This window comes from Taudactylus pleione, unplaced genomic scaffold (genome assembly GCF_031769625.1).
Source record: "Taudactylus pleione unplaced genomic scaffold, aTauple2 ptg000479l, whole genome shotgun sequence".
Taxonomy (NCBI): Eukaryota; Metazoa; Chordata; class Amphibia; order Anura; family Myobatrachidae; genus Taudactylus; species Taudactylus pleione.
Window position 1 is genome coordinate 437,318 of NW_028284881.1, and position 27,667 is coordinate 464,984.

The following is a 27,667-nucleotide window of genomic DNA, read 5'->3' on the forward strand; positions in this document are numbered from 1 at the left end:
GTATTTATTGTACATTTTTAAAGTAATTCATATTTTATAATTTTAAGATTGTAGTTGGAGGTGACTTCCGGTGGGCGGACCAAACGACCTGGCCGCACTTTTAATGGGCTCCCAAGCCGGCTCCATATAGCCGAGACATAGCGCCGCCGGAGAGACTCACTGCCTCACCTAAAGCCACCCTGAGGTCTCTAGGATAATGCGGGTAAGAGCGGCGCATGCCCCGGCCCCCCGCACTGCCCCACAACACCGGAGTACAGCCGCATTGGAAAAGCGGCACTGCCCGCGGCCGCCATCTTGGATCGCGGCCGGGCATAATTTCTCCCCTCCCCACCTTCAGCAACAGCCACCGGGGCTATCATTAGACCCATAGGAACAAGCGGGACGCCTGGACACCGTTTCAGGGACGTCCCTCAGTTACAAGCTCCCCGCTGGCCACACATCACCTGCGGCCGCCATTTTTTGAGACCTGATTAAGTTGCTGCAGCAAGCGCTTACCTCCTTTCACAATCCTCTCTATTTGCTGCTCATACCAGGGAGCAGGGTGGTGTTGCTGGGTCCTCATACTGTGATCTTGTCTTGTCTGGTCCAAAGATAGTGCTCACAAGCCATACTATAAGTTTTAATTTACAGACCCAGTGTCATATATATCCTGAACACCTGGGGCTCCCCCTAGTGGCTCCTGATTAAATCGCACATCACATCCCTATACCATGGAGAAGTTTGTGGCCAGACCACAGCGTGCACCTAAAGGTCAAACTACTAAAGGGAAAGACAAAAATGTAGCTCCATCATCATCTCCTGACTCTCCTACTTCACCTCCAGCTGACAATATTCTGGACGGAGTCTCTAAATCGACTCAATTTAGTACCGCCTCAATAGCTAAAGCCCAAGAAATATCCGAGCTTCTTTCTCCCTTGCTTGACAAAAAACTGTCCGGCCTCAAAGAAGCTATAGAATCAGCAGTTTCGCAACTTAAGGAACATGGTCGACGCTTTACGGAAGCAGAACAACGTATCTCCAATGTTGAAGATGAGCTAACAGAGGCACAAAGCGTAATACGTACACAGGAATCAGCGATCTCTGCTATGCAGGAAAAATTGGAAGACTTAGAGAATAGGAATCGCCGCAACAATTTAAGGTTAATAGGCCTACCGGAATCTGTTAAGCAAAGAGATCTCATGGATTTCGTCTCTAAATGGTTACCCTCTGAGCTCAATTGCTCGGCTTCTTCCAATACCCTCATCATAGAACGAGTTCACCGCATAGGCCCTGACCGTGCTTCTGACCAGAGAAGACCTAGGCCTGTCATAATGAAAATGTTGAACTACCTAGACAAAACTCGCATACTGGACGCCTACCGCAAATCAGAAGGCCTCACCTATCAGGGGCACAAATTGTTGTTGTTTCAGGACTTCTCGTATCAAGTAGCAATGAAAAGAAGGGAATACTCTACTATTTGTAAAGCATTATTTGATCTGGGACTGAGATTTGCATTAATGTACCCTGCGAAGCTGAAAGTCCTACATAACGGCAAACAACACTTTTTCGATTCTCCATCGTCTGCAAAGACTTTTCTGGACTCTCTAACTGACCAAATCACTCCTCAAAATGATATCGTGACTTAAGAAGATACATTTAATTGTACAAATCCGTCTCCTATCGCAAACATGGAGAGTTTGTTATTGGAAATATATATCTTATGCTTGTTTTCAAGATTTCTGGTTATTTTAACAACTGCTAAACGTCAACGGCAGAATTGTCAAGATAATCTCTGGTTTGTTGTTTTCTCCCCTTCCTTTTACACATTTACCATTCCTCCTCTTTCATATCCCCTTTTTTATTTTCTTTTATTTCTTTTTTTCAATTATCGATACTTTTATACCTCACTGGGTTTAAATAGGCCCGTAGAGCCTTATTTTTTGGTTCTTAAAATTTTCAAAAATTGTAAGACTGCATTATGTTTGTTATATTCCATATATTATGGCAGGTCATGTTTTTGTTTTTGTTTTTGTGTTATGTGTATTTCTGTAATGGCACTTTCAAGGTTTTACTGCAGGCGCTCTCTGCATGCTGGGACTGAGAGCGTGATGGTCTCTTTACGATGGTTCATTTTTTTGATCTACAGAACAGGTATAGGATAACACAATGTCTCACTCTATTGCTGATCTCACTAAAACACAAAAAAACATAAGATTTTTAACTTGGAACGTAGAGGGTTTAAACACCCCGATTAAACGGCGTAAAATACTACAACAACTTAAAAAATTTAAACCTGACATAGCAGTGCTACAGGAGACCCATTGGAGACAGGGTGACCCTAATACTCTTAGAGACTCATGGATAAAAGATTATACAGCTGCATCTTTCACATCTAAAAAAAGAGGGGTGCTGGTGATTTTCCATAAATCTTTAAAATACACAGTTGTAGACTCGATCCTGGACACCGAGGGCAGATTTCTCTTTCTTAAACTGAATTTAGAAGGTGAATTAATCACGCTTGTCACTTTGTACGCTCCCACAGGTCACAACAATGCATTCTTCTCCGATCTCTACGCCCGACTACAGAATTGGGCAGAAGGCGCCCTCGTCATAGGAGGAGACTTCAACACTACTCTTTCTCCTAGTCTGGACAGAACGGGAGCATCCGGTGAGTGGCGGGGCAGCACATCTCCAACGCTACAACTACTAATTGAATCCCTCGCCCTAGTAGACCCATGGAGACACCTCCACCCCTTAGCACGTGATTACACGTTTTACTCCCACCCCCATCACTCCTCAGCTAGATTGGACTTCTGGCTGGTCTCAAGCTCATTAATTAATAGGATTCAAACATCTCATATAGAAAACATAGTCATCTCCGATCATGCGCCTACATGGTTCACGTTACAACTATCTACCCCCAAAACATCTTCCTTCAATTGGAGATTCCCCTCATACTTATTCACTTCTCCAGACTTCAAAAAATACTTAGAACAACAATTTCTTAATTATAATAATGATAATGCTTCTCATATTGGCGACATATCATTGTTCTGGGCCGCATCTAAACCAGTAGTGAGAGGGCATATTATGGGATATGTTTCCCATAAACGCCGTAAACTTAACACACGTTTCACGGAATTGAGTAACGCCCTATCACAATCGTATGCCATTATGCTGCAAAATAACAACACAGAGACACGGCGGAATTATTTGAATAACAAAAATTTATATGACACATTGTGCACTGAAAGAGCCCAATATTATCTAGATTTCCAGAAACATCGCTATTTCCGTTGGGGAAATAAAGCGGGCAAACTGCTAGCTAATATAGTGAGAAGTCAGAAAACATCCTCTCCCATTCTTTCTCTTAAAGGTCCCCTAGGATCATTACATACCAACGAGGACATTGCGGCCTCTTTCTTACAATATTACACAGACTTATACTCCGCACAGGATGATAACCCTGTTCTGGGGATGAACTTTTTGAAAGAGGCTAATCTACCTTCCCTCTCTGAAGAGGCCCGCGACTCCCTAACAACTCCTGTTTCGGAGTTGGAGGTTGCTCTAACTATCAAGTCCCTGGCCAACGGAAAGACACCCGGCCCAGATGGCCTTAGTGCCGAGTACTACAAAATATTAAATCCACTTGTAACCCCTCATTTAGTTTCCTTATTTAATTCAATATTGAAGGGAACCTCAACACCACCAGACTTTAACCAGGCCCGAATTATCCTTCTCTTGAAACCTGAGAAAGACCCTACGCTGACCCAATCATATAGGCCAATATCTCTGCTCAACCAGGATTTTAAAATCCTCACTGGTATTATCGCTCAACGTTTACAATTAGTATTGCCACATCTCATACACACCGCACAAACTGGGTTTATGAAAGGACGACACTCAGTGATCAACGTCCGACATTTGATTGCAGGATTAACTAAATCTCACCAAATGAGAAATAACCAAACGCTCCTTGTCAGCTGCGACGCTGACAAGGCCTTTGATAGGGTGTCGTGGAACCACCTACTGCGCATCTTCCAGCTACAAAATTTTGGTCCCGAATTTATTACATTATTCAAAACAATATACCACACCCCTATAGCATTCCTAACAGTTAACGGCCTGAATACTCCATCCCTTAGACTACATAGGGGAACCCGACAGGGTTGTCCCCTATCTCCTTTATTATTTAACCTGGCTATAGATCCTCTTATCCGCACCTTTTTGCTATGTCAACAATGGCAGGGAATAAATATCGGAAATAATACTTTGAAAGTCTCCGCGTATGCGGATGACTTATTACTGTATTTTGAGAACCCACATTCTGCCATACCTAAACTCCTTCATATCCTGAAAGACTTCCATATTATCTCTGGTTTTTTGATAAATTATAACAAAACAGAGGCCTTGGCCCTACACTCGGACGTCACAAAAAACTGGAAAAATTCTTTCCCATTTAAATGGGCCAAAACAACTCTAAAATACCTAGGCCTTAATATCCCGGCACATCCCTCCGCCCTATACTCAGTCAATTTCCCTGCTTTAATACAACGTACACTTTTAGATTTTAAAAAATGGAAACATCTCCCACTCTCATATCTCGGTAGATGTCAATTAATTAAAATGATATCTTTTCCTAGGATTTTATATTTTTTTCAGATGCTCCCCTTGCTTCCTTTAGAATCTGATTTAAAATTGATTAACAAAGCGATCAGCAAGTTCATTTGGGCGAACAAAAAACCCAGGATTTCATTATTCAAACTCAGCCAACCACCTGCTTTAGGCGGAATTAATCTCCCTTGCTTAAAATCTTATGCTATTGCGTCAAATTACCGATACGCAATTGACTGGATTAGAGGAACAAATGGATTTGCTGACACGCTAATAGAGCAATCTTTTAGTGTTGAAATGCCATTAGCTAGTTTGCTACACACACGACCCTTGTCCTTTCCACCTCACGTAGCACAAAATCTACTACTACATACTACATGCTTGGCTTGGCGCCGAGCCAGAACTCAAATGAGAGTCCCTCCCAATGTCTCCTTGTTCCTTCCTATCGGCCATAACCCAGGGTTTGATGCTGGTTTTCTAACACAGACTTTCAAAACCTGGAACACACAGGGATTGCGTTACATATATCAATTATTGGATCTCTCCACAATGACTATTTACTCTCATAACCAAATACAGGAAAAATTTCCCTGTATCCAAATCCCTTTATTTATATATTTCCAAATACGTAGTTATGTCAATACTTTACTCCCTAAAATTCCCATTATACCTGGGAAAAATGGTTTGGATGATGTGCTGTCTCGCTGCCTCTCTATGTCATTTTCCACTTCTATGCTATACACCTATATACGCCGGGAAATAAATTTGGAAGTGGAGACGGTGGGATTTGCCAAGTGGCATTCCACATTCCCTAACATACCCCTATCCACCATTTTGAAATCTTTTGTTAGACTCAATAAGCAATTAATGTCGGCTTCATACGCAGAAATGCAGTATAAATTATTGCATCGTGCCTATTTCACCCCCAAATTAAGACTCATCACAGGTACTTCCACAGACTCAAATTGTTTTAAATGTGGTCAACCTGATGCGGATCTAATGCATTGTATGTGGCACTGTGCGGAGGTACAGAGGTTCTGGTCCTTGGTACACACCTATATTTCCACCAAGTTGGGAATTGCCTTTGAACTAACACCCGAGTGGGCTATGTGGGATATTGTACCATCATCTGGATCATCCTGTGCCCCTGGAGGTGCCCGTCTATTACTAGCAAAGATTGCAGCAGCTGCGAAAAAAACAATATTATCTCAATGCATATCCACTGACACTTTAACGCTCAGTCTTTTACAACCTAGAATTACGCACCTATTTAATATGGATTGGTTAGAACTATCCCTTAATAAAGACAAGGAAGCAGAGAAGTTCTTTAATATTTGGCTCCCATATGTTCACACATTAACACCTCAGGTTAAAGACACGCTTCGAGCTGCAGTTCAACTTACAGCCTGGTATAATGAAGAAACCTTGTCTTCAGGTGAACCACCATTTTAATTCCTGTATTGTTACGTTCCTCATGGATACATTGTATTGCACATCACTGTTGTGGTCCTGTTGATGTCTTGTCATTTTCTGATCAATATGTTATATTGTTTATTGCGGTTTTACAATAAAAATATGTTTTAAAAAAAAGATTGTAGTTGGAGGAATCAACCACGAAAGCAAATTGAAACTATTATTGCAGGTATATGTGGGTGAGTGTGACGGTGTAATGTCCTTTTTCTCTGCCTGCTTTAAACGTGTTAATATTACTTTTAAGGACACCGGAACTATGAGAGTCTCCGTTTGTTGCTTGGGACGCTTATAAGTGTAACACAAGGAACTGATCAGGTATATGATGATGACAACAACCTATAAATGTTATAAATATTATGTACCAGTGACTGCTTGTACCTCTTACACTTACCATACTAGGTGCTGTCTCTGAGGGAGGGCGAATTACCCGGCGCCGGTAACAGGGGCTCAGGGACAGGGCAGCAGTACGCATGCGCGCATGGCAGCAGACTAAAGTCACAGGAATCAGCAATTATTTCCAGTTATATTATATATAATGTGAGATCAACGTGGTCAGAGTGCAGTATATAATTTATTACGTGCATTGCCCACATCTGGTGAGGCATACTGTTAGGCAACGGACGCTTCCCCTGTTACTAAATGAAAAGAAATGAACATTTTGGTGTGCACAACCACTGTCTTTTTGTTTTTGCAATTGGCTCATCTCTTTCCTCACTGTGCTCTTCATATGTAATTGCTGGATTGGTTCATCTCATCCCAGGCTCTCCTAATAAATTGTAGGATGTTTTATATATAATGATTTACATATAACATTCAAACACAGAAATAGTTGATGCCCCCAGCTATTAGATGTAATTAGATTCCTTCTGGCAATGTGATGATCTGTGCTCCTCCATCCACTCCTTCAGTTTAGAGTCCCAAATTATTTCAATATTATAAACAACATAGTCACCACTGATAAAATCTATCTGTCTTCATTGCCATCTATCGTGTTAGAAATCAAAATGAAATGATAAATAAAATAATACATGTTCTCGCTCATATATATATATATATATATATATATATATATATATATATATATATATATAGTTATAAGGTATAATTGGAAGCACATTATCTCATATCTAGGTTTGCCATATCTTCCTTTTATAGCAAGACATGTGAATTGCACAGGTTCTGTGGCTGATTAAATTCAGGTGAAGTGCAGACTGGATGTCAGCCAGCCACAGAACCTGTGTATAGGCCCCCATACATCAGCAATTGATTGCAGCAATTTGCAATCGATTGTGTATAAAAATCTTTCCCTTTTTCAATCGATTGCAGAATTGCCACAATCGATTGAAAAAGGAAATATTTTTATACACTATCGATTGCAAATTGCAGAATTGCTGCAATCAACTGCTGATGTATGGGGTCTTGATTCATGTGTGTCCTGAATTAAACGGATGATATGGCAAGTTTACATAATCACATTATTACTGGTTACCTGGATGCTTTCCTTCAACCCTACCTGTTCCCTGAACTTGATTCTGTCTTCTCCAATTTTTATAATACGATTTAATGACTAGATTTAGCCATGTATATATGTTATGTCTGTAACTATGGCAAATTAATATATCAGTGTCAGTTTTTCAGTAACATGCTATATTACCAGGCTTACCACTCTATTGGTGCATACACACGATCAGTTGATATCGATATATCGTCATCGTTCAAATCTACCAGTTTCTGTCCCCTTCAAACGATGGTCAATATCGATATCAACCATCGTCCGTGCATGCTGGCCAAGCTGGTCGATATCGACCAGGTTATCCTGTTTGCTATAGGGACCCGCGATCGAACATCCAGCACATGCAGGACGATCAGACAACAATATCTGATCGTTCTCTGATCATCCCGTGTGTACAGGCCATATCCCTTTAAACTGGGACACAAGTTCTGTGGCTGTCTTCAAGCCTTCATTTCACTTGGTTTTAATCAGCCACAGAACCTGTGTAACTCGTGTCCCAGTTTTAATGGGTTAGAATGGTAAGCCTGAATAATACACTATGTTTGATTTACAGTGAATCTACCATGGACAATACTCGGGCCAAGAAAAGACACCATAGTAGGAGACGTACTGTATCTCACCACAAAGCAGTGAAAAAGAAATCATCCTCGAGACACAGAGGCGGCAGCAGCAGCAGCTCTTCATCTGAAAGGATGCACAAGTCTCTTGCGAAATATCATGCTGATACCTCTAGGAAAGGTTTGTGATACAAACTGCTGGTCTTCCAACATGTGGGTGTACAGCCTAATATGTCCTTCTCTCTCTATGTATAGGCCTACCATACTATCCCTTTAAACCGCCATACATTTATGAATTACACAGGTTCTGTGGCTGGCTGACTTCAAGCCTGCATGTCACCTGGTTTTATTCAGCCAAAGAACCTGTGTAATTCATGAGTGTCCCGGTTTAAAAGGATAGCATGGTAAGCACAGACATGTATGGTACCGGTACTCACCTGAAATTATACAGTACTTCAAAACTTGGTGTATAATAGACTGGGTGGGATGCAGTTAAGCAAGTCTACAGTGACTATGTAGGCATGAGAAAGCTGGCATGAAATGCTACTTAAAGCAGCTTTAGGAGCATGTTTAAAGTTATAATGCGTGCACGGTTAGACTGCTTTGAGTAGCATTTCAACCGTGTTGGGATCCCAGCACCGGCTTCCTCTTGTGTATGTAGTCACTGTGGACATAGTGACTGTAGACAATACATATGCACCCCCACTGTATAAGCCTTTAGACACTTATTTTATTTCTGAAATAACTACCAATTTCTTACTGTTTCTGGAACTTCAGAGTTTAAAATTACACACACACACCCAGTGCAGGTACTGAGTATCACTAGAAAAGAGCAATACCTGTAATACTTTATATATAATGGGCTTTTACACACTTAAAGCTTGTTTTCAATTATTTTTTGGGGCTTTAAAATATTTTTGACCATGATGGCGTATATAAACCTACCCTGAGTAAAACATATCTCCAATATCTATAAGCAGATGTCATTTTTCTATTAATAGGCAGGAAATATATGTAGTTTATTTCGTACAGTGACCTCTCATTGCCTACATACAATAGTTCCATTGGATGATGACTTTGCAGACTAGATTATGGAGGGAAGCTGTGGAAGAAGACCCATGGGGGTCAATCCAATAAGCCGCAAGGGGTGCGAATGGGATGCGTTTTGCCGTTGCCACGACGTTCAAACGCCAATGGCACCGCATCTCACCCCTCACAGCCCTCTTTTAGGCTGAATTTGCTCAATTTTGTACGCAGCTCTATGGGGCTGCGAACTGTTTTGAGCTAATTCAGTCTGCCGTCAAGCGCGGCCATTGTCGCGGTGACTCGCTCCCGTGACTGCATCGCGCATAATTGGATTGACCTAATGGACTGTGATGTGTCCATTTGTGTTTTCTTGTCTTATGCAACATTGTTGTGGGTAATAAGATATGGAAACAGTTTCCTTCCATCAAGGTACACGAAGCCATCATAATATAAGCTGAGTATTTGCTTTTTGCAAGATGTAAGTTAAAATATAATAAATACTAAATCTAGTGCCCTCTGATCTTTATCCCCATTTTCTTTGTATACCATAGGCAGCATTATTTCTGATCAGACCTACTAACATACCTACTCTCTAAAATCTTGTACTTGTAAACTGAATATAGGCCCTGATTCAGAGCCGGACGCTCTGACCAGAGCGCTCGCTCTGAATCAGGGCCCACCTCCATTAATATGGAGCGTCATCCTGGACGCTCGTATAGCTGTGGGTCACCACCCACAGCATATACGAGCGTGCAGGATGATGGTCGCGATGGTCAAGACCATCGCGACCATCGCCACTGCGTGCAGAAGCCTGCGGTTGAGTTTCTCAAACGCAAGGCCAGGAGCCAAAATCACTCCCACTGACATCACTAGTGATGTCAGTGGGGCCGGCTTCAGACGGTAGGAACGCCTCAGTCTGTCAGGCACGCCCACCAAAGGGGGCGTGCTGTCAGTCAACATCGACAGCACGCCCCCTTTGATGAGACACTACGAGCAAAGGAAAGTCCTTCGCTCGTCGCGTCTCGCGCATGCGCACGACGGAGCTCCCTCCGTCGTGCGCATGCGCAGTGCAGACCATCAACCCACTTGCGAGCGGATAGCCGCTCGCGAGTGGGTCTGAATGAGGGCCATAGTTTAGAGTTGTTTACAACACAGTTGTTGCATTAATATTTTCTTTCTTTTATGATGTGTTTATTTTAGAGAAAAGAAAGAAGAGAAAGAGGAAGGGTAGCAGATCATCGTCATCCTATTCCTCTTCAGAGAACAAGAAAAGGAGAAAGAGGAAGGCTAGTTCATCTTCAGAGAGTTCCAGTACATCATCATCATCGTCATCGTCATCAAGTTCTTCTGAAGAAGACTCAAGTGACCATTTGAAACACAGGAGCCGCCACAAAAAGAAAACAAAACTCAAAAAGGAGAAGAAAAATAAGTTGAAAAAGAAAAGCAAAAAAGATCTAAAGAAAAATGTGTCCAAGGTGAAATGTCAAGCGGTCTTGTGCAGGGTAGAGGAATCCCATCCTGGACCCTCTTTAGATCTTTGGAAAAAGGAACCTCTGGAAGACACCGGTCCAGGTAAAGAGGGGTGAATCATTGCTATATCTTCTTGCTGAAGATTGTTCCAGAGGGAGAACTCAAAATACTCAATTTGCTTGTGAATATAAATGAAATGGAAACTGTTAATGATCACAGTGAGTATTTTAACAGATCAACAAAAAAGTAGATATTTAACTTATACTTTGTAGCTTCAGAGATTTGTGTTCTCCCTCTGAGAAAATAAATAATCTATTTGTATGTGGACTGTAGCACTATTGTTGCTTTTTGCGTATCAGTTTTGACCGATGAACAAAAGACCCGCATTCAAGCAATGAAACCAATGACTAAGGATGAGTGGGATGCTCGGCAGAGTGTTATCCGTAGAGTATTGGACCCAGAGACCGGTAGAGTGAGGTAGGTTATTTGCGTGTTATGCTTTGAATGTAACATAGAACTGCAACAAGTTTTATTTTACGTTTCCGTTGACTATATATACTGGGGGCAGCAATTTTGTGATGAGCCAAAATTCATTAGAATCCAGATCACTGAGATCTAGTGGCTGTCACTGTGGCATGATCATACCACCCAACATTTTATAATTTTACTAGCCCCTCCACCCCCCAACCTCTGTTTTCCAAGTGGGCTCATGTCCAGCACCCCTGGAGATGCTTTGCTGCCCATGGGCTCTGGGGCGCTGATCACTCAGCCCCCTTCAGGCATAGGAGGCTGCTCAGCAGCCGTAAGCAGTCTCCCACTGCAGCCCAGCACACAGCAGCGTGTGCTGGGCTGCTGTGAGGTAAAAGGGAGGGGGGCCTAATTGCGGGAGACGTGGCCACGGCCCCTTAAGAAAAAAAACACGTTGTTGCAGTGCGTGTGCTAGGGAGGGGGGCGATGTGAGCCCCTCATCCCAGCGCATATCCAGGGGGGGATGATGATCGCTCCCCCCCTAAAAAAACAGGCAGAGGAGACTGCAGCAGCAAGCAGTCTCCTTTTGCAGTGCAGCACACAGCAGCGGTGCTGGGCTGCTCAGCTGACAGGGAGGAGGGGGGATGGCATCAGACTCGGGCCCCTCCAGCAAGCCCAGGCCTGGGTAATACCCCTTTCAGATATACAACCCGGGAAATTTCCTGCTCAGACCCGGGAATTTCTCCTGTGCAAATTCCCAGGTATTTGGTCGAGACCCCCCTTTCACACTACAGTGTCTACCCGGGAAATTCCCAGGTAGACCCCTTTCAGACAAGAGCAGGGTTTTGCTGCTTACCTGCCTCTTCTCTGCCGTCTGCTCCTCCTAGCCTATCCCCTTTCTGGCTGATGATGATGATGATGATGATGTCATCATTCAGCAGCCGGAAGCCGGCCAATCATAATGCAGATTTTTTTTTATTATTATAATTTTTTTAAAATTTATTTTAATTCCCTGGTGATCCAGCAGGAGTGCGGGCGGCCCGCTGTGGCACAGCCGGTCGGCGCTGGTGAGCAGCAGCGCTGAGCGTCCTATAGGACGCTCTGCGCTGCCAACTCAAAGCAGCAGCGCTGAGCATCCTATAGGACGCTCTGCGCTGTCAGCTCAAAGCAGCAACTACATGTAAAAGCTGCTTGGTGCTGCCCGGGAGTAGCAAATTCCCAGGTAGCACCATTCAGACAGAAGCAGAAAAACCCTGGTAGATTGCAGGGGTGGCTACCCGGGAACGTGTTATGTAGGTACCTTTCAGACAGACACGGCTACCCGGGAATTTGGCTGAGGCAGGTCAAATTCCCGGGAATCTCGAGATGTCTGAAAGGGGTTTAATTAGTACCCGCTCTCCCCCCCCCCCTCTCGGCGCCCCTGAAAGCAGCACAAGTGTTTCCCCCCTCAGCTTGTGGGACAGTCCCATAAAATTTAAGTGTTTCTAATTCCTAGCCAATTTATAAGGTTTTAGCACAGGAAATGGTCATTTAAAAAGACCTGCAATAGGGACATTTACATCCTATGAGCTATTTCTGTTTTTTTTATTTTTTGTTAACAATTCAAAGATAGGTGAGTTCAATGTACCCCTTTCAAGAACAAATCACAATATGTTACTTGGCTGTATTTCCAGTGTAACTAATTGTAGGAAGACAGCCAACACGACATATGGAGCGGACTGGAAAATGCAATGACTGTGTTGTATATGTATACTGAATCAGCTGCTGTAGTTCTGATTAATGTATATAGGACACTTAGGAAATGACCTACTTTCTACAGGAAATTTCAGGCTAGAGATAATTGTACAAGATAAATGGATACCCAAGCTAGAACAGAGCCTGGCATTCTTGTGGCCGATTTTGATCTAAAGGGCAATTGGCCATTCCCAGGAGACATCATTAAATGCTTCCTCTGCTCATCACATGGTTCCTATATGCTTATTAAAGCTGCTGTCCTTCCAGATGTATTCCTCATTTTGCAATAATATATGTACAGTCTTTTCAGGCAGTGTACCTTTGAAGATAGTACATTTTATACTTTATATCCCCTCACCATTCTGGCCTGTAATCAAAGTTTTTATAGACCCTTACCCAAAACGAAACCTTATAAAGAGAGGCAGTAAGAAAAATAAATATGGTGTACTGCACTTTGAAGACATATGATTCATGTTCAGCTCTTTTCATGTCCAGGCTCATTAAAGGGGATGGTGAAGTACTTGAAGAAATTGTAAGCAAAGACCGGCACAAGGAGACCAATAAGGTATGCATAATTCTCTTACACTGGGCCTATTTCAGAGATACAGATATTATTAACATCAAACTTCTGTCAAGTGTTCTCTCTCCTGAAGCCTAATAACGGAGTGCCAGTTTATTTCTTATAACCTGCTCTATTGCAGAGATGTCCTACTCTATGGGGTCAATCCTATTAGGTGCAAATTGCGACTAGCGAGTTTGTTTCTTGAAACTCGCACACTTCACAGCGAAGCGCACTCCGAGAATTCTTCACTCCAATTAAAAAACCCTATTTGCACTACTCGCAGCGGAGGGGTGCGAAATGACTGCCAAATGAGATTTGCGAAAAATGCATGAAATTGTGGGGAGACCATCCTGGACCCCCCAAAATGGATAATTTCGTTAGCAGGACTGTATAGAAGGCTGTTTGTGGGCATTACGAAGGTACTGTAGGTTTTTAAATAATGTCAAATGGCTGAATTGTCTTTTTTTTTTTTTTTAATGCAAGAAAATTTAACTTTTTGTTTAAACTCAAACGAATTAAACGAAAATGCAAAATATAGTAGGAAAAAGGGTGATTTTGGGGTACTTTGAGGGCACCTTGAAAAATTAAAAAAAAAAATTATGAAAACAATTATTTGTCAACCAAAAAAATTATTGGAATTAAATTTGGGGTGCCTAAACTAACAAAAAAGTTTGATTTTAAGGTAAACTTCCAAATGCCTAATTAGTCATTAGGGGAGGGGTATCTAAGGGGTTCAGCACGGTATCCCCACATTTTAACCTTAAAATAAAGATTTTCCTTTCCATCTCTGTGGAAAGTTGCGAATTCAGTCTGACTGATTCAGTGGGAGTTGCTAATTGGATTGCAAAATGAATTCGTTATGCAAATTCAAAGTGAAAATAGCAACTCGCACCTCACAATTCGCACCTAATAGGATTGACCCCTATGTGTAGTTAAAGAATAGTAGAAGACAACAAAAATGTTATGGTTGAAAATAGTCAAAAGGCTGAGTATAATGCAAGGCCACTCCTCTGCAGTGACTTCTAATATTCAATACAGTAGGGTTATTTTATTATTTGTATGACAGAGTACTTTCCTAAAGCCAATGAGGCAAGTTCACTACAGTGATACCCTAGTGTTACTTATCAATGGTTTAAACAATATTTCTTCTTCAGGGAGACATTGGGGTGTAGATGGGTACTGGAGGACCAGACACCAACAGCAAAGCTTTCTAATTGCAGGATGCTGTGGTCCTTCCCCCTATACCCCGCCCACAGCCTGAGGGCACTTCAGTTTCGTTGGTGTCCGGCAGGAGCTGGATCACCATTATAACAGAGGGCTGCATTAAGCAGCCCAAGCTTTTATTTTATGATTTCATTTATTTTCTATTTGTACTATAACGGACGAGCAGCACCAGACTGTCCTCCAGATATCTATGCTGCCGCCACATCACCCCTCCACGGTGCCGTGACACCAAGCCTGTGCTAGGTACTTCCGGCAGGGCTCCCCGGACCCCAGACAACAGCCCGGAATTCAGGGGACAGGTAAGGCGGAACCCCATTCGCGGGGACCCGCATTTTTATGCAGTCTTGCCTCCGGTCTCAGGAGACAGACCGGAGGCACTGATGTGGACACTGGTGCGCCCACGACTACACTAGACCACCAGGGTATATAATACACTGGCGCAGAGCATATGTAGAGGCCAGGGGACCCGGTGGTTAACGTCAGCAAGAGGAGAAGGCGCTCTCCCTGCAGCCCCTCCCCCAGTCCAGGGTACCATTCCACTGCGGCCCTGGTGTTCCCTGAGCTGCTCTTCCCTCACCCTACGCCCCCTCAGAGTCGCGCGGCAGCCATTTTATGCAAGCAAGACTCTGGGTCCAGTCTCCCTCTATACCTCTCCCATGGGCCAGGTTATACAGCACTGTATCCAACCAGCCACTGTGGTCTGTGTAGTTGATTTTAGTGCCCATTGCAGACATGTAATGTTTTTCTGCGTTTGTCGGTGACTCGTGCTAGCGCTAATCTCTACTTCCTATAGTGTTATCTTATACCTTTCCCTTTATTCTACTATACCCTGACATACTAAGGTATATTTACAAATATTATATTGGTACCTCACATCTCCTATATAATTGTGAGGGCTATCACATACTATATAGCGCTGTTGCATACTACACTGTGCCATGTTATACATAAGGCAGGGTGTTCACTGCACTGTATCATACAGTACCATGTATTTTATTATTCTTGTGGCTATGTCTGGCAGAGGAAAAAATAACAAGCTGCCTGATGCTGCTTTTCCTATCCTGGTGTCTTGTAAGTCCTGCTCAGTGGGCTTAGCCACAGAGGACCTCATTCACGAGGGTCTTTGTTCTAATTGTTACACAGTCCCAGGCCCCTCAGCCACGACGTCTCTCCCTCAGGTCCCACCCTGGGCCACCTTTCCACAGATGCTGACGAAACTTGCGGACCACAAAGTAGTCCCCATGGTAGCTCCCCCTGTGGGATAGCCAAAGCAAGTTCTCCCTGCAAATCCTTTGCCTCCCCCATGGATAGACATATTGTCTATCTCAGTACAGAGTTTGGCTAATACCTCTACGGTTTCGGTTGGGGAGGCAGAAGACGCAGACCTCTCTCTGACTCCGTCTCAGGAGAGGAGGAGCTACCCTCTAAACTAAATATACCTGCTCTTGTGAGAGCTGTTAAAACTATATTACAAATAGAAGAGGATGAACCCGCTCCTAAGAAAAAAACACGCACTTTTACCAGAGTTTCCTTACTCTGACCAGCTATCTGATCACATGAGTGAAGCTTGGAATATGCCTAGTAAAAGGTTTAAAATTCCAAAATGGTTCAGTTCCTTTTATCCTCTTACAGCTACTGATTGTACTGTATGGGAAGTTCCCTCAGTAGTGGATTCTCATGTAACACGTCTGGTTAAAAATGCCACCTTACCCATTCATATTACAACCTCCTTGATGGAGACTACAGATAGACGTATAGAATCCATATACTCTCTTACAGGAGCTATTACTCGTCCTGCTAGGGCTACGGCTTGGGTGGCAAAAGCCAGTGAGAGTTGGGCAGAGACCCTAGAAGAGACATTTCCTCCTGATGCCTTGAGGGAACAGCTGTCCTACATATCTCACATTAGAGATGCAGCCTCCTACTTAGGTGAAGCAGTTATGGATACGGCTCTCCTGGCCTCCAGGATATCTGCCACTTCGGTAGTGGCCTGCTGGATTGTTTGTCTACGTTCCTGGAAAGCAGATTCAGACTCAAAACGGGCTCTGGAGTCTCTGCCTTATTCTGGAGACATCCTATTTGGTCCAGAATTAGATAAAATTGTGACTACTTTGGCAGCTTCCAAGACGGCGTTCCTGCCCTCTACATATAATGCAAAGCCGACATCATCAGTTTGATCCTTTTGCCCTCAAGGAAAAGCCAAAAGTCAGTCCTTTACACAACAGCAGACATCAGCCAAGGCCTCCAAGCCTAGGGTCAAGCAGGCTTGGGCTAGTAGGCATCCACCTGCCAAGTCTGAGGGCAAGCCTACAGCCTGACGGGGCGGGCCTCTCCCTGGGGGCTCCCAAGGTGGGAGGCAGACTTCTTCAATTCGCGCAGGTTTGGCATCAAACCACGTCAGATGCCTGGGTAGGGGAAGTGGTCTCCCACAGATACACCCTCTCATTCCTGAGGCGACCCCCCCAGCAGTTCTTTTGCACAGGACCTCCATGGGACCCAACCAAGGCCCTGCAGCTCCAAAAAGCCATTCAGTCTTTACTGAATTCAGGAGTAATAATTTGGGTCCCCTCCTCATAACGGGGCAAGGGCTATTATTCGACCCTTTTCTTAGGTCAGAAGCCCAATGGGTTTCATCGGCCTATCCTCACCTGAAATCTCTGAACAAGTTTATCAGGTGCCCAGGTTTTATATGGAAACCTTCTGTTCCATTATCCTAGCTATGGAGCCTGGTATCTCTAGACATTCAGGACACTTACCTACATGTACCTATAGCGCCTTCTTATCAACAATCTCCGGTTTGCTATACTACAGCAACATTACCAATTTCAGCCTTTCAACGGCCCCCTGGATCTTTACCTAGATCATGGCAGTTATGGCGGCCTCTCTTCGTTGTCAAGGGATCAGACTGCTCCCATACTTGGACAATCTCTTGCTGTTGGCCAGCTCCCCATAGACTCTTCACCGTCATCTACAGGTAACCATTATCTTTCTTCAAATGCATTGGCTGATCAACTGGAAAAAGTCTTCCCTAACACCCTCCCAAAGGATGGTACATTTGGGAGCACTCCTGGACTCTCGAGTTCAGAGAATCTTCCTAATGGCAGACAAGATTTCAGCACTACAGCACAGACTACGCAGACTGCTTCACAATCGCAGAGTGTTGATTCACTCTGCAATGCTGGCCTTGGGATCAATGGTGTCCATCTTCGACATGGTGGAGTTCACTCAGTTTCACTCCAGGCCTCTCCAACACCTGATCCTCTCCAGCTGGAACGGGCTACCCCATCTGCTCAAATCCCAGATGATGAGCTTCCCCCCTAGAGGTTCGCCTGTCCGTAGCCTGGTGGCTACATACTTCCTATTTGAACCAGGGTTGTCCCTTTTGGATCCCGGACTGGGCTCTCCTCACCATGGACGCAAGCCTCCGAGGGTGCGGCGCAGTAACCAGCCAGCACTCCCACCAGGTCCAATGGTTCCCAGTCGAGGCAATGTTGCCAATCAACATCCTGGAACTTGAGGCATCTACAGAGCTTTCACTCAGGCTCAGAATATTCTGAAAAACAGGCCAGTACAAGTACAGTCCGACAACACCACGGCTGTGGCCCACCTCAATCGCCAAGGGGGCACTTGAAGTCAGTCAGCAATGACAGAAGTGTCCCACATTTTCACTGCAGCCGAACACAATCTCCCAGCCATCTCTGAAGTGTTCATCCCGGGGATTCTCAATTGGGAGGCGGATTTCCTCAGCCATCACAACGTACATACAGGAGAATGGTCTCTACATCCAGAAGTCTTTCAGCTTCTAGTGGACAAATGGAGGTGGATCTTATGGCCTCCACACACAACAACAAACTTCCAATTTATGGAGCCAGAACACAGCACCCTGGCGCGGCCTTCATGGACGCACTGTCGGTGAAATGGAACTTCCATTTGGCATATCTCTTCCCTCCAATAACCCTACTTCCTTGAGTGCTTCTAAAGTTCAGACAGGAGGGGGGCACTGTCCTGTTCATAGCTCCAGCTTGGCCCAGGCGTCATTGGTACTCCGATCTTCAAAGGCTCTCCATAGACGTTCCTATTAAACTTCCTCTACGAGTAGACCTGTTGTCTCAGAGTCCATGTCTACATCCGGATCTAGCCCGTCTGTCTTTAATGGCTTGGCTCTTGAGACATCCCTCCTAACGGCTAAGGGTATTTTCAGCACTGTGGTCCAGACCATGCTCAGAGCACGTAAACCGGCCTCCGCCAGGATTTATCATAGAATATAGCATACTGTACATATTTCCAATGGTGTGCTTCAAGAAACTATGACCCGCAAGTCTTTAAGGTTTCTTGGATTCTTGCCTTTCTTCAGGCTGGACTGGATCTAGGCCTTCGCCTAGCATCTCTGAAAGTGCAGGTCTCTGCTTTGTCTTGTCTATTTGGTTTCAGCGCAGAATTGCTACTATACCGGATGTTCACATCTTCCTACAAGGTGTTCTACGTATACAACTTCCCTTTGTTCCTCCTGCAGCTCCATGGGATTTGTCAGTGGTGCTCCAAGCATTTCAGGAACCTCCATTCGAACCACTGGAATCAGTGGATGTCAAGTGGCTCACTGCGAAGACTGTTTCTTCTGGCTATAGCATCTGTCCGTAGGGTATCGCATTTAGGGGCTTTTTTCATGTCACTCCCCCTTTTTAATATTTCATCAGGACACGGCTGTTCCTCGTACACGCCCAGGTTTCCTTCCCAAGGTGGTTTCTCGTTTCCACCTAAATGAGGAAATTGTGGTTCCGGCATTTAATTTACCAGACCTCTTGGCAGATGAGGCCTCGTTGGATGTAGGTCCGTGCTCTGAAGATCTACGTGGACCGTACTAGTTCCATCAGGAAATCTGACTCCCTGTTTGTCCTATATGGATTCCACAAGAAGAGATGGCCAACTAACAAACAGACTCTGGCGCCAGATGGATTTGCATGACTATCTCACAGGCTTACACGCAGACTGGTCTTCCTGTGCCGTCTTCAGTATCTCCTAATTATACTTGCTCTGTGGGTCCCCCGTGGGCAACCCGGCATGGCGCATCAGTTGAACAGCTATGCAAGGCGGCCACCTGGTCTTCTGTCCACACCTTTCTTATGTTTATGCCTTTGATACGTTTGCCTCTGAGGATGCTTCCTTCATGCGTAGGGTTCTCCTGTCAGCTCAGGAGCATTCCTGCTCTTAAACAACTGCTTTGGGACATCCCCAATGTCTCCCTGTGGAGTCCTATGGACCCTGAAGAAGAAAAGGAGCGTAATGAAAAAACTTCCTTAGCTAACTCTCTTTCTTCAAAGTCCATAGGGTCCACAGGGCACCCGCCCTGATGCTCCTAGCTTCTATGGGTTTTTTTCTCCTGGTCAATTGTTTCCTTCTCTGTGTGAGAGTGTGTGATTCCTCAGTGTACCAGTCTTCCTTCTCTCCTATCCTGCTCCTGCCTTGGGCTTGTTAACAAAACTGAAGTGCCCTCAGGTTGTGGGCGGGGTATAGGGGGGAAGGACTGGAGCATCCAGGGATTGAAAAGCTTTGCGGTTGGTGTCCGGTGCTCCAGGTCCCACCTACACCCAAATGGCTCCCTGTGGACCCTATGGACACCGAAGAAAGAGAGTTAACCAAGGTAAGTTTTACCATAACTCTCCTTTTTAAACTCCACTATTACAGTCTTTACTGAAATTCTTATTGTATCTAGAAATGTGATGCAAAGTGACACAGTCACTGATTTACTTGTAATAATCCCTTTCTCCGACACGTTCAATAAGGAACACAGGGACTACGCTGGCAGACGGAGTCTGTGCACCAAACAGTTAAATTCTTCAGACTTGAGCATCCCAGGTTCCTCCTTCTCTATAACCTGCCCCCAGCCCTAGGCAGGCCAGTCTAAAGTTTGGTGTCGCAAGACACCGTTACAGCTGACACCATTACAGTGGGGCTGCTAATTTAAAAAAAAAAAAAAAAAAACTATTTAGGAGCCCCCGCGCTGCTGTTCTACTAACCCCGGTGCTGGTGGCCTCGGCGAGCGGTTAGGCAACCTCGGTCGGGTCCTCGTAGCACACGGAGGATCGCAGCCGGACACCGGGGGCAACAAGCTAAGGTGGCTCCCAGCTTGCAGGGAGCCGCATTAGCGCGCCTTTCTCCTCCGGTGCTAGAGACCACTGGCGTTGCTGACAGCAGGAGGCCGGGATGCCCGCACCCCCGCTAGACCACCAGGGCACTTAGGTAGCGAGGGGTCTGCAAAGTAGGCGACCATTGCCTGGGGGCTCTATGTCAGCAGGGGGAGGTAGGCACTCCCCGTTAGCCCCTCCCCCTGCCATTGGCGTGATCCCTCACGGAGGCTTCTTGCCATCGGGTTCCTCCTGCTCCTCCCTACAGTTAGTCTTCAGAGAGGTTGGCTCCTATCTCCTTGTATACCTCCCCTCAGGTCAGGTTATACAGTCTAGCTACATCCAGCCAACTGGGGTTGGTTTGTTGAGCATTATCTGCCTGTTATATCTTTTATATTTTGAATGTGACTGTGTGCTTGTTCTCATTTCTAAACTCTGTTCTATTTTTCTTTTTGGTGTTGTGAAAGGTATTAATTCCCCCTTGGTTAAGCCCCACTCATTGTTAATTTTGTGTGGCCCCTACATTCTTTGCACTGTTCCTTATTTCACACCTGTTATATAACTTCTGTGTGTGGAACTTACCTTGGAATTCAGTAACATGTCTTCCAAGAACAGCGACCAAGGAGGTTTAGGCTCCTTTGCTCCTTACATGTAGAAATTGTTCTGCTGGTTTTTCTCCACAGGATGTGGTCCAGGATGGTCTCTGTATCCGGTGGTGCACAGGCGCTCAGCGTAAGGTCCCATCTACAGTTTCCAGCCAGGAATCGGCGTGGGCGGCCAACCTGTCGCAGGTAATGTCGCAGTTGGTGGATTGCTTTACAACTCCCGTGCCTGTCCTCCCTGCTTTGGGGGTTCAAAATACCTGTATTATGCAGTCTCATCTGCAGCTGCCTGTGCTAGACCCCCCATGAATGAGCACCTTCTCCCAGTCAGTGTAGGGTTTAGCACAGGTGTCTGCCTCTATTCAGCAGATGCTGGATAAGGACCGTACTTCTGGACGCAGATCATCCAGGCCTGAGAGATCTGTCAGATTCGGAAATCTCCTGAATTCAGGAGGAAAATTTTTCCGGTGCCTCTAAGGAAGAGACCTCGTCTTTTCAGGTAGAGTCTCTCCCTCAGGTGGACATGGAGGATGAGGAGCCGGCCCCTATAACCAAGGGTTTCAGTAGAATTCCCTAAAGCTGAACAATTTGAGTAAATGCTATCGGAGGCTTGGGCCACTCCTACCAGGCAGTTTCAGGTCTCCAAGCGCATTGCATCCTTTTACCCGCTGCCTGCTGAGGAGCGTAACAAGTTGGAGTCTCCTCCTCCAGTTGACACGCATAATGCCTGTCTTAACAAGAATTCTACCCTCCCTATCCTTAATACAACGTCCCTTAAGGATCCGATGGATAGGAAGTTAGAAAATGTCCTTAAGGTAATTTTTGCTCATGCAGGAGCTCTCGCACATCCGGCCCTAACATCTGCGTGGGTGGCTAAGGCAATTGGCTCTTGGGCGGACGCCCTAGAGGAGGGTCTTTTGTCGGAGGCCCACGGGAACCAGTTATTACATCTGGTGGCGCATATTAAGCAGGCCGTTTCCTATCTCGACGAAGCGGCCCTGGACACCGGTATCTTAACCTCCTGTCAGCTTCTTCTGTGTCAGCCAGAATGGCCTGAGCTCTTCTGACTCCAAGAAGGCCCATGAGGCCCATCCTACTCCGGCGATGTTCTCTTTGGGCCGTAATTGGATAAGATCGTAGCCACTTTGTCGGCTTCAAAGACAGTATTTTTGCCTTCGGCAGCAGCCCCTAGAGTACGAGCGTCTCCTTTTGTTCACAAGGGAAGGCCAAGGGACAATCCTTTTCTAGGTTTCAGAGCTGTTCTTCTAAGACCTCCAAGCCTAGAAGTAAGCAGTCTTGGCCTACCAGATGCCCGGCTGCTAAGCCAACCGACAAGCCAACTGATTGAGGTGGGTCTCTCCCTGGGTGACCCCAGTGTGGGAGGCCGACTTCTGCTTTTGTCCAACGCCTGGATGGCGACCACGGCGGATGCTTGGGTTCACGGTTTAGTCTTGCAGGGCTACGCTCTTACCTTCCGGAAGCATCCACCAGCAAGGTTTTTTCCACAGGGGATCTGGGAAAAGCAAGAGCGCTGGAAGAGACCATTCACTCTCTGCTAGCCTCCAAGGTAATTGTTCCGGTCCCACCGGCTCAGTGGGGATCAGGCTTCTACGCCAATCTCTTCTTGGTTCAGAAGCTGAACGGTTCCTTCCATCCAATCTTCAATCTCAAGTCCCTCAAGAAGTATTTGCGGGTTAACTGGTTCCGCATGGAGTCTTTACGCTTCATCATTTTGGCATTGGAACCGGGGGATTTCATGGCATCCTTGGACATCCAGGACACTTTGTTACATGTGCCTATCTGGCTCAGTCACCAGCGATTCCTCTGGTTTGCGGTCAGGGAGGAGCACTACCAGTTTCAGGCCTTGTCTTTTGGTCTTTCCACGGCTCCTTGTGTGTTCACGAAAGTCATGGCAGCTCACTTTGTGGCACAAGGGTATCCAAATTCTTCCTTACCGGGACAATCTGCGTATCGTGGCCTGATCTGGCATGTTCAGGGAGCACCTCCGTCTGACAATAAATCTGCTCCAGTCGCACGGATGGGTCATCAATTGGAAGAAGTCCTCAATGACTCTGTCCCAGGAGATGCTCCATCTGGTGCCATGTTAGATTCCAGGGTTCAGAGTGTGTTCCTCCCAGTGGACAAGATACGGGATCTGCAGGACAGGATTCGAGAGTTCTTATTTCATCGCCGGGTGTCAATACACGCCTGCATGCGGATCCTGGGTTCACTGGTTTCCGACATTGTGGAGTACGCCCAGTTTCAATTCTGGCCTCTCCAGGTGGAGATTCTGGCTTACTAGAACTGATTCCCATCTCCAGATCAAGGTGCAGACAATCGTCCTATCTCGGAAGGGTCGTGGCTCCAGAGCTCCCATTTGGACAGGGGTCACCCCTTCTGGATTCAGGAATGGGTCCTCCTCACCATGGATGCAAGTCTTCGAGGGTAGGGGGCTGGGACCTGCCAGCAGTCCTTCCAAGGTCGATGGACGGCTCAGGAGAGCCGCCTCCTGATCAACGTCCTGGAACTTGGTGGTGCCATGAAAGTGGTGAGTCGAATTTTCTGCTGGGCGGAGCATCATGTTCCAGATCTGTTGGTGGTTTTCATTCCGGGGTCCAGAATTGCGAAGTTGATTTTCTAAGCCACCAGGACATCCACTCAGATGAGTGGGCCCTTCATGCGGACGTCTTTCAGCTTCTAGTTCATCGTCGGGGTTTGCCAAACAACGATCTGATGGCGTCTCGGTACAACCAGGAGGTGTACCAAGGTACGGGTCTCGCACCAGAAACCCAGAGGCTGTTCTGGTGGATGCCTTAGCAGTTCGGTAGATTTTATCATATACATATTCCCTCCAATCTCACTTCTGTCGAGGGATCTCCGCACGTTGAAGTTAGAAGGCGGCACAGTGATTCTGGTAGCTCCAGATTGGCCGCCGAGGGCTTGGTATGCAGATAGTCTGTGCCTCTCCATCGATGCTCCACTGCTTCTTCCTCCATGACCGGATCTTCTGTCTCAGGACCTGTGCTTCCACCCGGACCTGACTTGGCTTGCTTTGACAGGATGACACTTGAGACATCCGTCTTGAGAGCTAAAGGTTTTTCACAGTCAGTCATTCGTACCATGCTGAATGCATGGAAGCCCTCATTTGCTAGAGTTTATCATCTGGTGTGGTGTACATACTTCTCCTCGTGTTCTTTTAGGGGTCTTAACACCAGATCCTTCCGGCTTTGTCGAGTCCTCTATTTTCTACAGGCAGGTCTGGATTTGGGTCTTCGCCTATCATCCTTAAAAGTGCAGGTCTCTGCCCTTTCGGATCTCTTTCAGAGACAGATTGCCTTGATGCCTGATGTCCGTACATTCTTTCAGGGAGTTCTCCATGTGCAGCCTCTGTTTGTCCCTCCGGTGGCTTCATGGGACTTGTCTCTCATGCTTCGGGCTCTTCAGTCATCTCCCTTCGAGCCTTTGGACTCAGTGGGCCTTCGTTGGCTCACATTGAAGATTATTTTCCTTCTGGCTATTGCTTCGGCTCGGAGAGTGTCAGACTTGAGCACGCTGTCGTATCCCTCTCCTTTTCTGGTCTTTCACTTGGACTGGGACATTCTTCGGACTTGGCTAGGCTACATTCCGAAGATAGTTTCCAGATTCCACCTCAATCAGGATATTGTGGTCCCGGCTTTTCAGTCTCCGGAGGATTCAGCGGAGGAGGCTTCTTTAGATGTTGTGAGGGCCCTCAGTCTCTATGTAGAATGTACCAGGGATATCTGGACGGCTGATTCCACCAGGTTGGTTGGTACCTCTTCGGTAGCTCATCGTGGCACCTCTGCAGGGCAGCTTTGCTGGTATGCGTTTGATACCTTCGCCTCCACGGATGCATCCTTTGGGCGACAGGTACTTTTATGACGTCCCAGCGTAGTCCCTGTGTCCCCTATGGAACGTGAGGATGAAAATGAGACATATCTTACCTGGTTAAGTCCTTTTCTTCGAACTCCATAGGGGACACAGGGCGCCCACCCTGATGCACCTTCCTTGGCGGGGTTCTCCTCGTTTTCTGGTTTCCCTGTCCCTTCGGGAGTTTGTTTCTGTGTGTGTGCCGGTCTTCCTTCTTCTTCCTGCTCCTGCTTTGGGCTCAAGTCTGAAGAATTTAACTGTTTGGTGCCCAGACTCCATCTGCCAGCGTAGTCCCTGTGTCCCCTATGGAGTTCGAAGAAAAGGACTTAACCAGGTAAGTCTCCTTTTTTGTAGACCTTAAACTAACCATGAACTGCAGTGGCGGAAGACCGATTTCTAGGCCGAACCAATAAGAGAATGCTACCTATTGAGTCACTATGGTTAGTGACATAAAGTGTCTTTTGTCTCAGTGATATTACTGGTTCCTGGGGATAGGCTGCAATTCATATATATTAGTTTAGCAGACAAAATGGCTGTCTCCAATGTATGTAGGTGACAGGAACACTAACATCTTCCTGTCGGTGTCTCCACTATTCATAAAAAAACATTTGTAACAGTGTAGTAGGCAGGGTATCTCACTGGTACTTGATGATTTGGGACTCATTGCACATTGCTTACATTATTTGTTGTATCTTCCCCTACAGCAAGCAACAGCAAGCGATGGCTTCACTTTTCAGATGATGTCTGGGATGTTCTAATGGCCGATACCTTAGGAGTGTTAAAAGTTAATATCTGGCCTTGGTCATTGGTTGTAACGCTGAAGTACATATTTTGTCACTGTACCACTTTGGAATTGCTAAGATCATCAAATAATGCACCTGTCTATTTAAACCCTGTAGTAGTTAGAGCCAACTAGAGGCTTGGTCATTTGGGGCTTTCCATTATTGTGTGTAAAATAAGGAGATCAGAAGAAAACATAATTTGTGTAACATGAACAGTTAGACATTTTTTTAATGTTGTGTATTCACTGGCGTGTAAAATAAATATGGGTGTATACTGGAAAAAAATAAATAAAATGCTTGTCTTATTTTTTAACATACTTTATTTTATATCACCATAATTGACTAGTCTTATTGCATAGATTTTGGCTCCTAATCGTAATAAAAACCCCACATTTATGTTGCTTTGCAGGGCGTGAATAGTTGCTTGGGTTAAATACTGGATTTACAATGGCAAATATTCTATGATATCGTTGCTTGATCTTTTGAGCACAAAGATGACCAACACAGAATATGTCAGTATAATGGACAGAGTGGGTCTTCCAGGAGTGGAAATTTAATTATGAGCTCTTGTCTTAGCAAAAAAACAATATCGCAGATGTGCAGTCCGGTAACCTGTCTGTCTCTCTCTCTAAACCTATGCTTATCCTCTTTACTTCTCAGACATACAGCCATGGCAAGTTTTGAGAATGACACAAGTATTGGTTTTCACAAAGTTTGCTGCTTCATTGTTTTTAGACCTTTTTGGCAGATGTTACTATGGTATACTGAAGGAAAATTACAAGCATTTCATAAGTGTCAAAGGCTTTTATTGACAATTACATTAAGTGTATTCAAAGAGTCAATATGTGCAGTGTTGACCCTTCTTTTTCAAGACCTCTACAATTCGCCCTGGCATGCTGTCAATCAACTTCTGGGCCACATACTGACTGATGTCCGCCCATTCTTGCCTAATCAATGCTTGGAGTTTGTTAGAATTTGTGTTTTTTTGTTTGTCCACCCTCCTCTTAACCACTTGCCTGGCACGGTCGTATCAGATACGACCGCATCACGCTGGGCTTTCCCTGACATGGTCGTATCTGATACAACCAGTCAGAAATGCCCACTAGTCGGCTGTGGGAAGCTAATCTTCCCGCAGCCACCTACATCAGAGGGACCTTCTGGTCCCTCTGCAAGCGTGGCGAAGGAGCAGCGGCGGCGGCTCTGGTAGCCGCCGCTGCTGCTATGTATCCGGGCCGCCAGCGGGACACCTTCCCGCTGCGGCTCCGGAACTACAGTGATCACATAGTGATCACTGTGTGAAGGAGCAGCGGCGGCGGCTCTGGTAGCCGCCGCCGCTGCTATGTATCCGGGCCACCAGCGGGAGACGCTGCGGCTCCGGAACTACAGTGATCACATAGTGATCACTGTGTGTGAAGGAGCAGCTGCGACGGCTCTGGTAGCCGCCGCCGCTCTGTATCCGGGCCGCCAGCGGGAGACGCTCCCGCTGTGGCTCCGACACTACAGTGATCACTGTGTAGGAGCAGCAGCAGCAGCTCTGGTAGCCGCCGCCGCTGCTATGTTTCCGGGCCGCTAGCGGGACACCCTCCCGCTGCGGCTACAGAACAGTGATCAGTAAAATCACTGTAGGAGCAGCAGCGGCTCTGGTAGCCGCAG

General features: G+C 45.7%; 1 protein-coding gene across 5 annotated transcripts; it reads left to right on the plus strand.

The window, feature by feature from the left end:
- On the plus strand, positions 1-26,302 carry ARL6IP4 (ARF like GTPase 6 interacting protein 4). 5 transcript variants are annotated; one of them, XM_088449050.1, is made up of 9 exons: positions 1-60; positions 6,198-6,235; positions 6,311-6,381; positions 8,133-8,317; positions 10,363-10,734; positions 10,992-11,109; positions 13,330-13,399; positions 21,426-21,533; positions 25,937-26,302. In XM_088449050.1, exons 4-9 carry the CDS (start codon positions 8,143-8,145, stop codon positions 25,988-25,990), a joined length of 897 nt encoding a protein of 298 aa, XP_088305176.1. In that variant the 5' UTR covers positions 1-60; positions 6,198-6,235; positions 6,311-6,381; positions 8,133-8,142; the 3' UTR covers positions 25,991-26,302. The 5 variants fall into 5 exon arrangements, with proteins under 5 accessions (XP_088305176.1, XP_088305175.1, XP_088305179.1 ...); XM_088449049.1 differs by lacking the exons at positions 1-60; positions 6,198-6,235; positions 6,311-6,381 and adding an exon at positions 6,419-6,502; XM_088449052.1 differs by lacking the exons at positions 1-60; positions 6,198-6,235; positions 6,311-6,381 and adding an exon at positions 6,452-6,465.
- Positions 26,303-27,667: the final 1,365 nt, after the last annotated feature.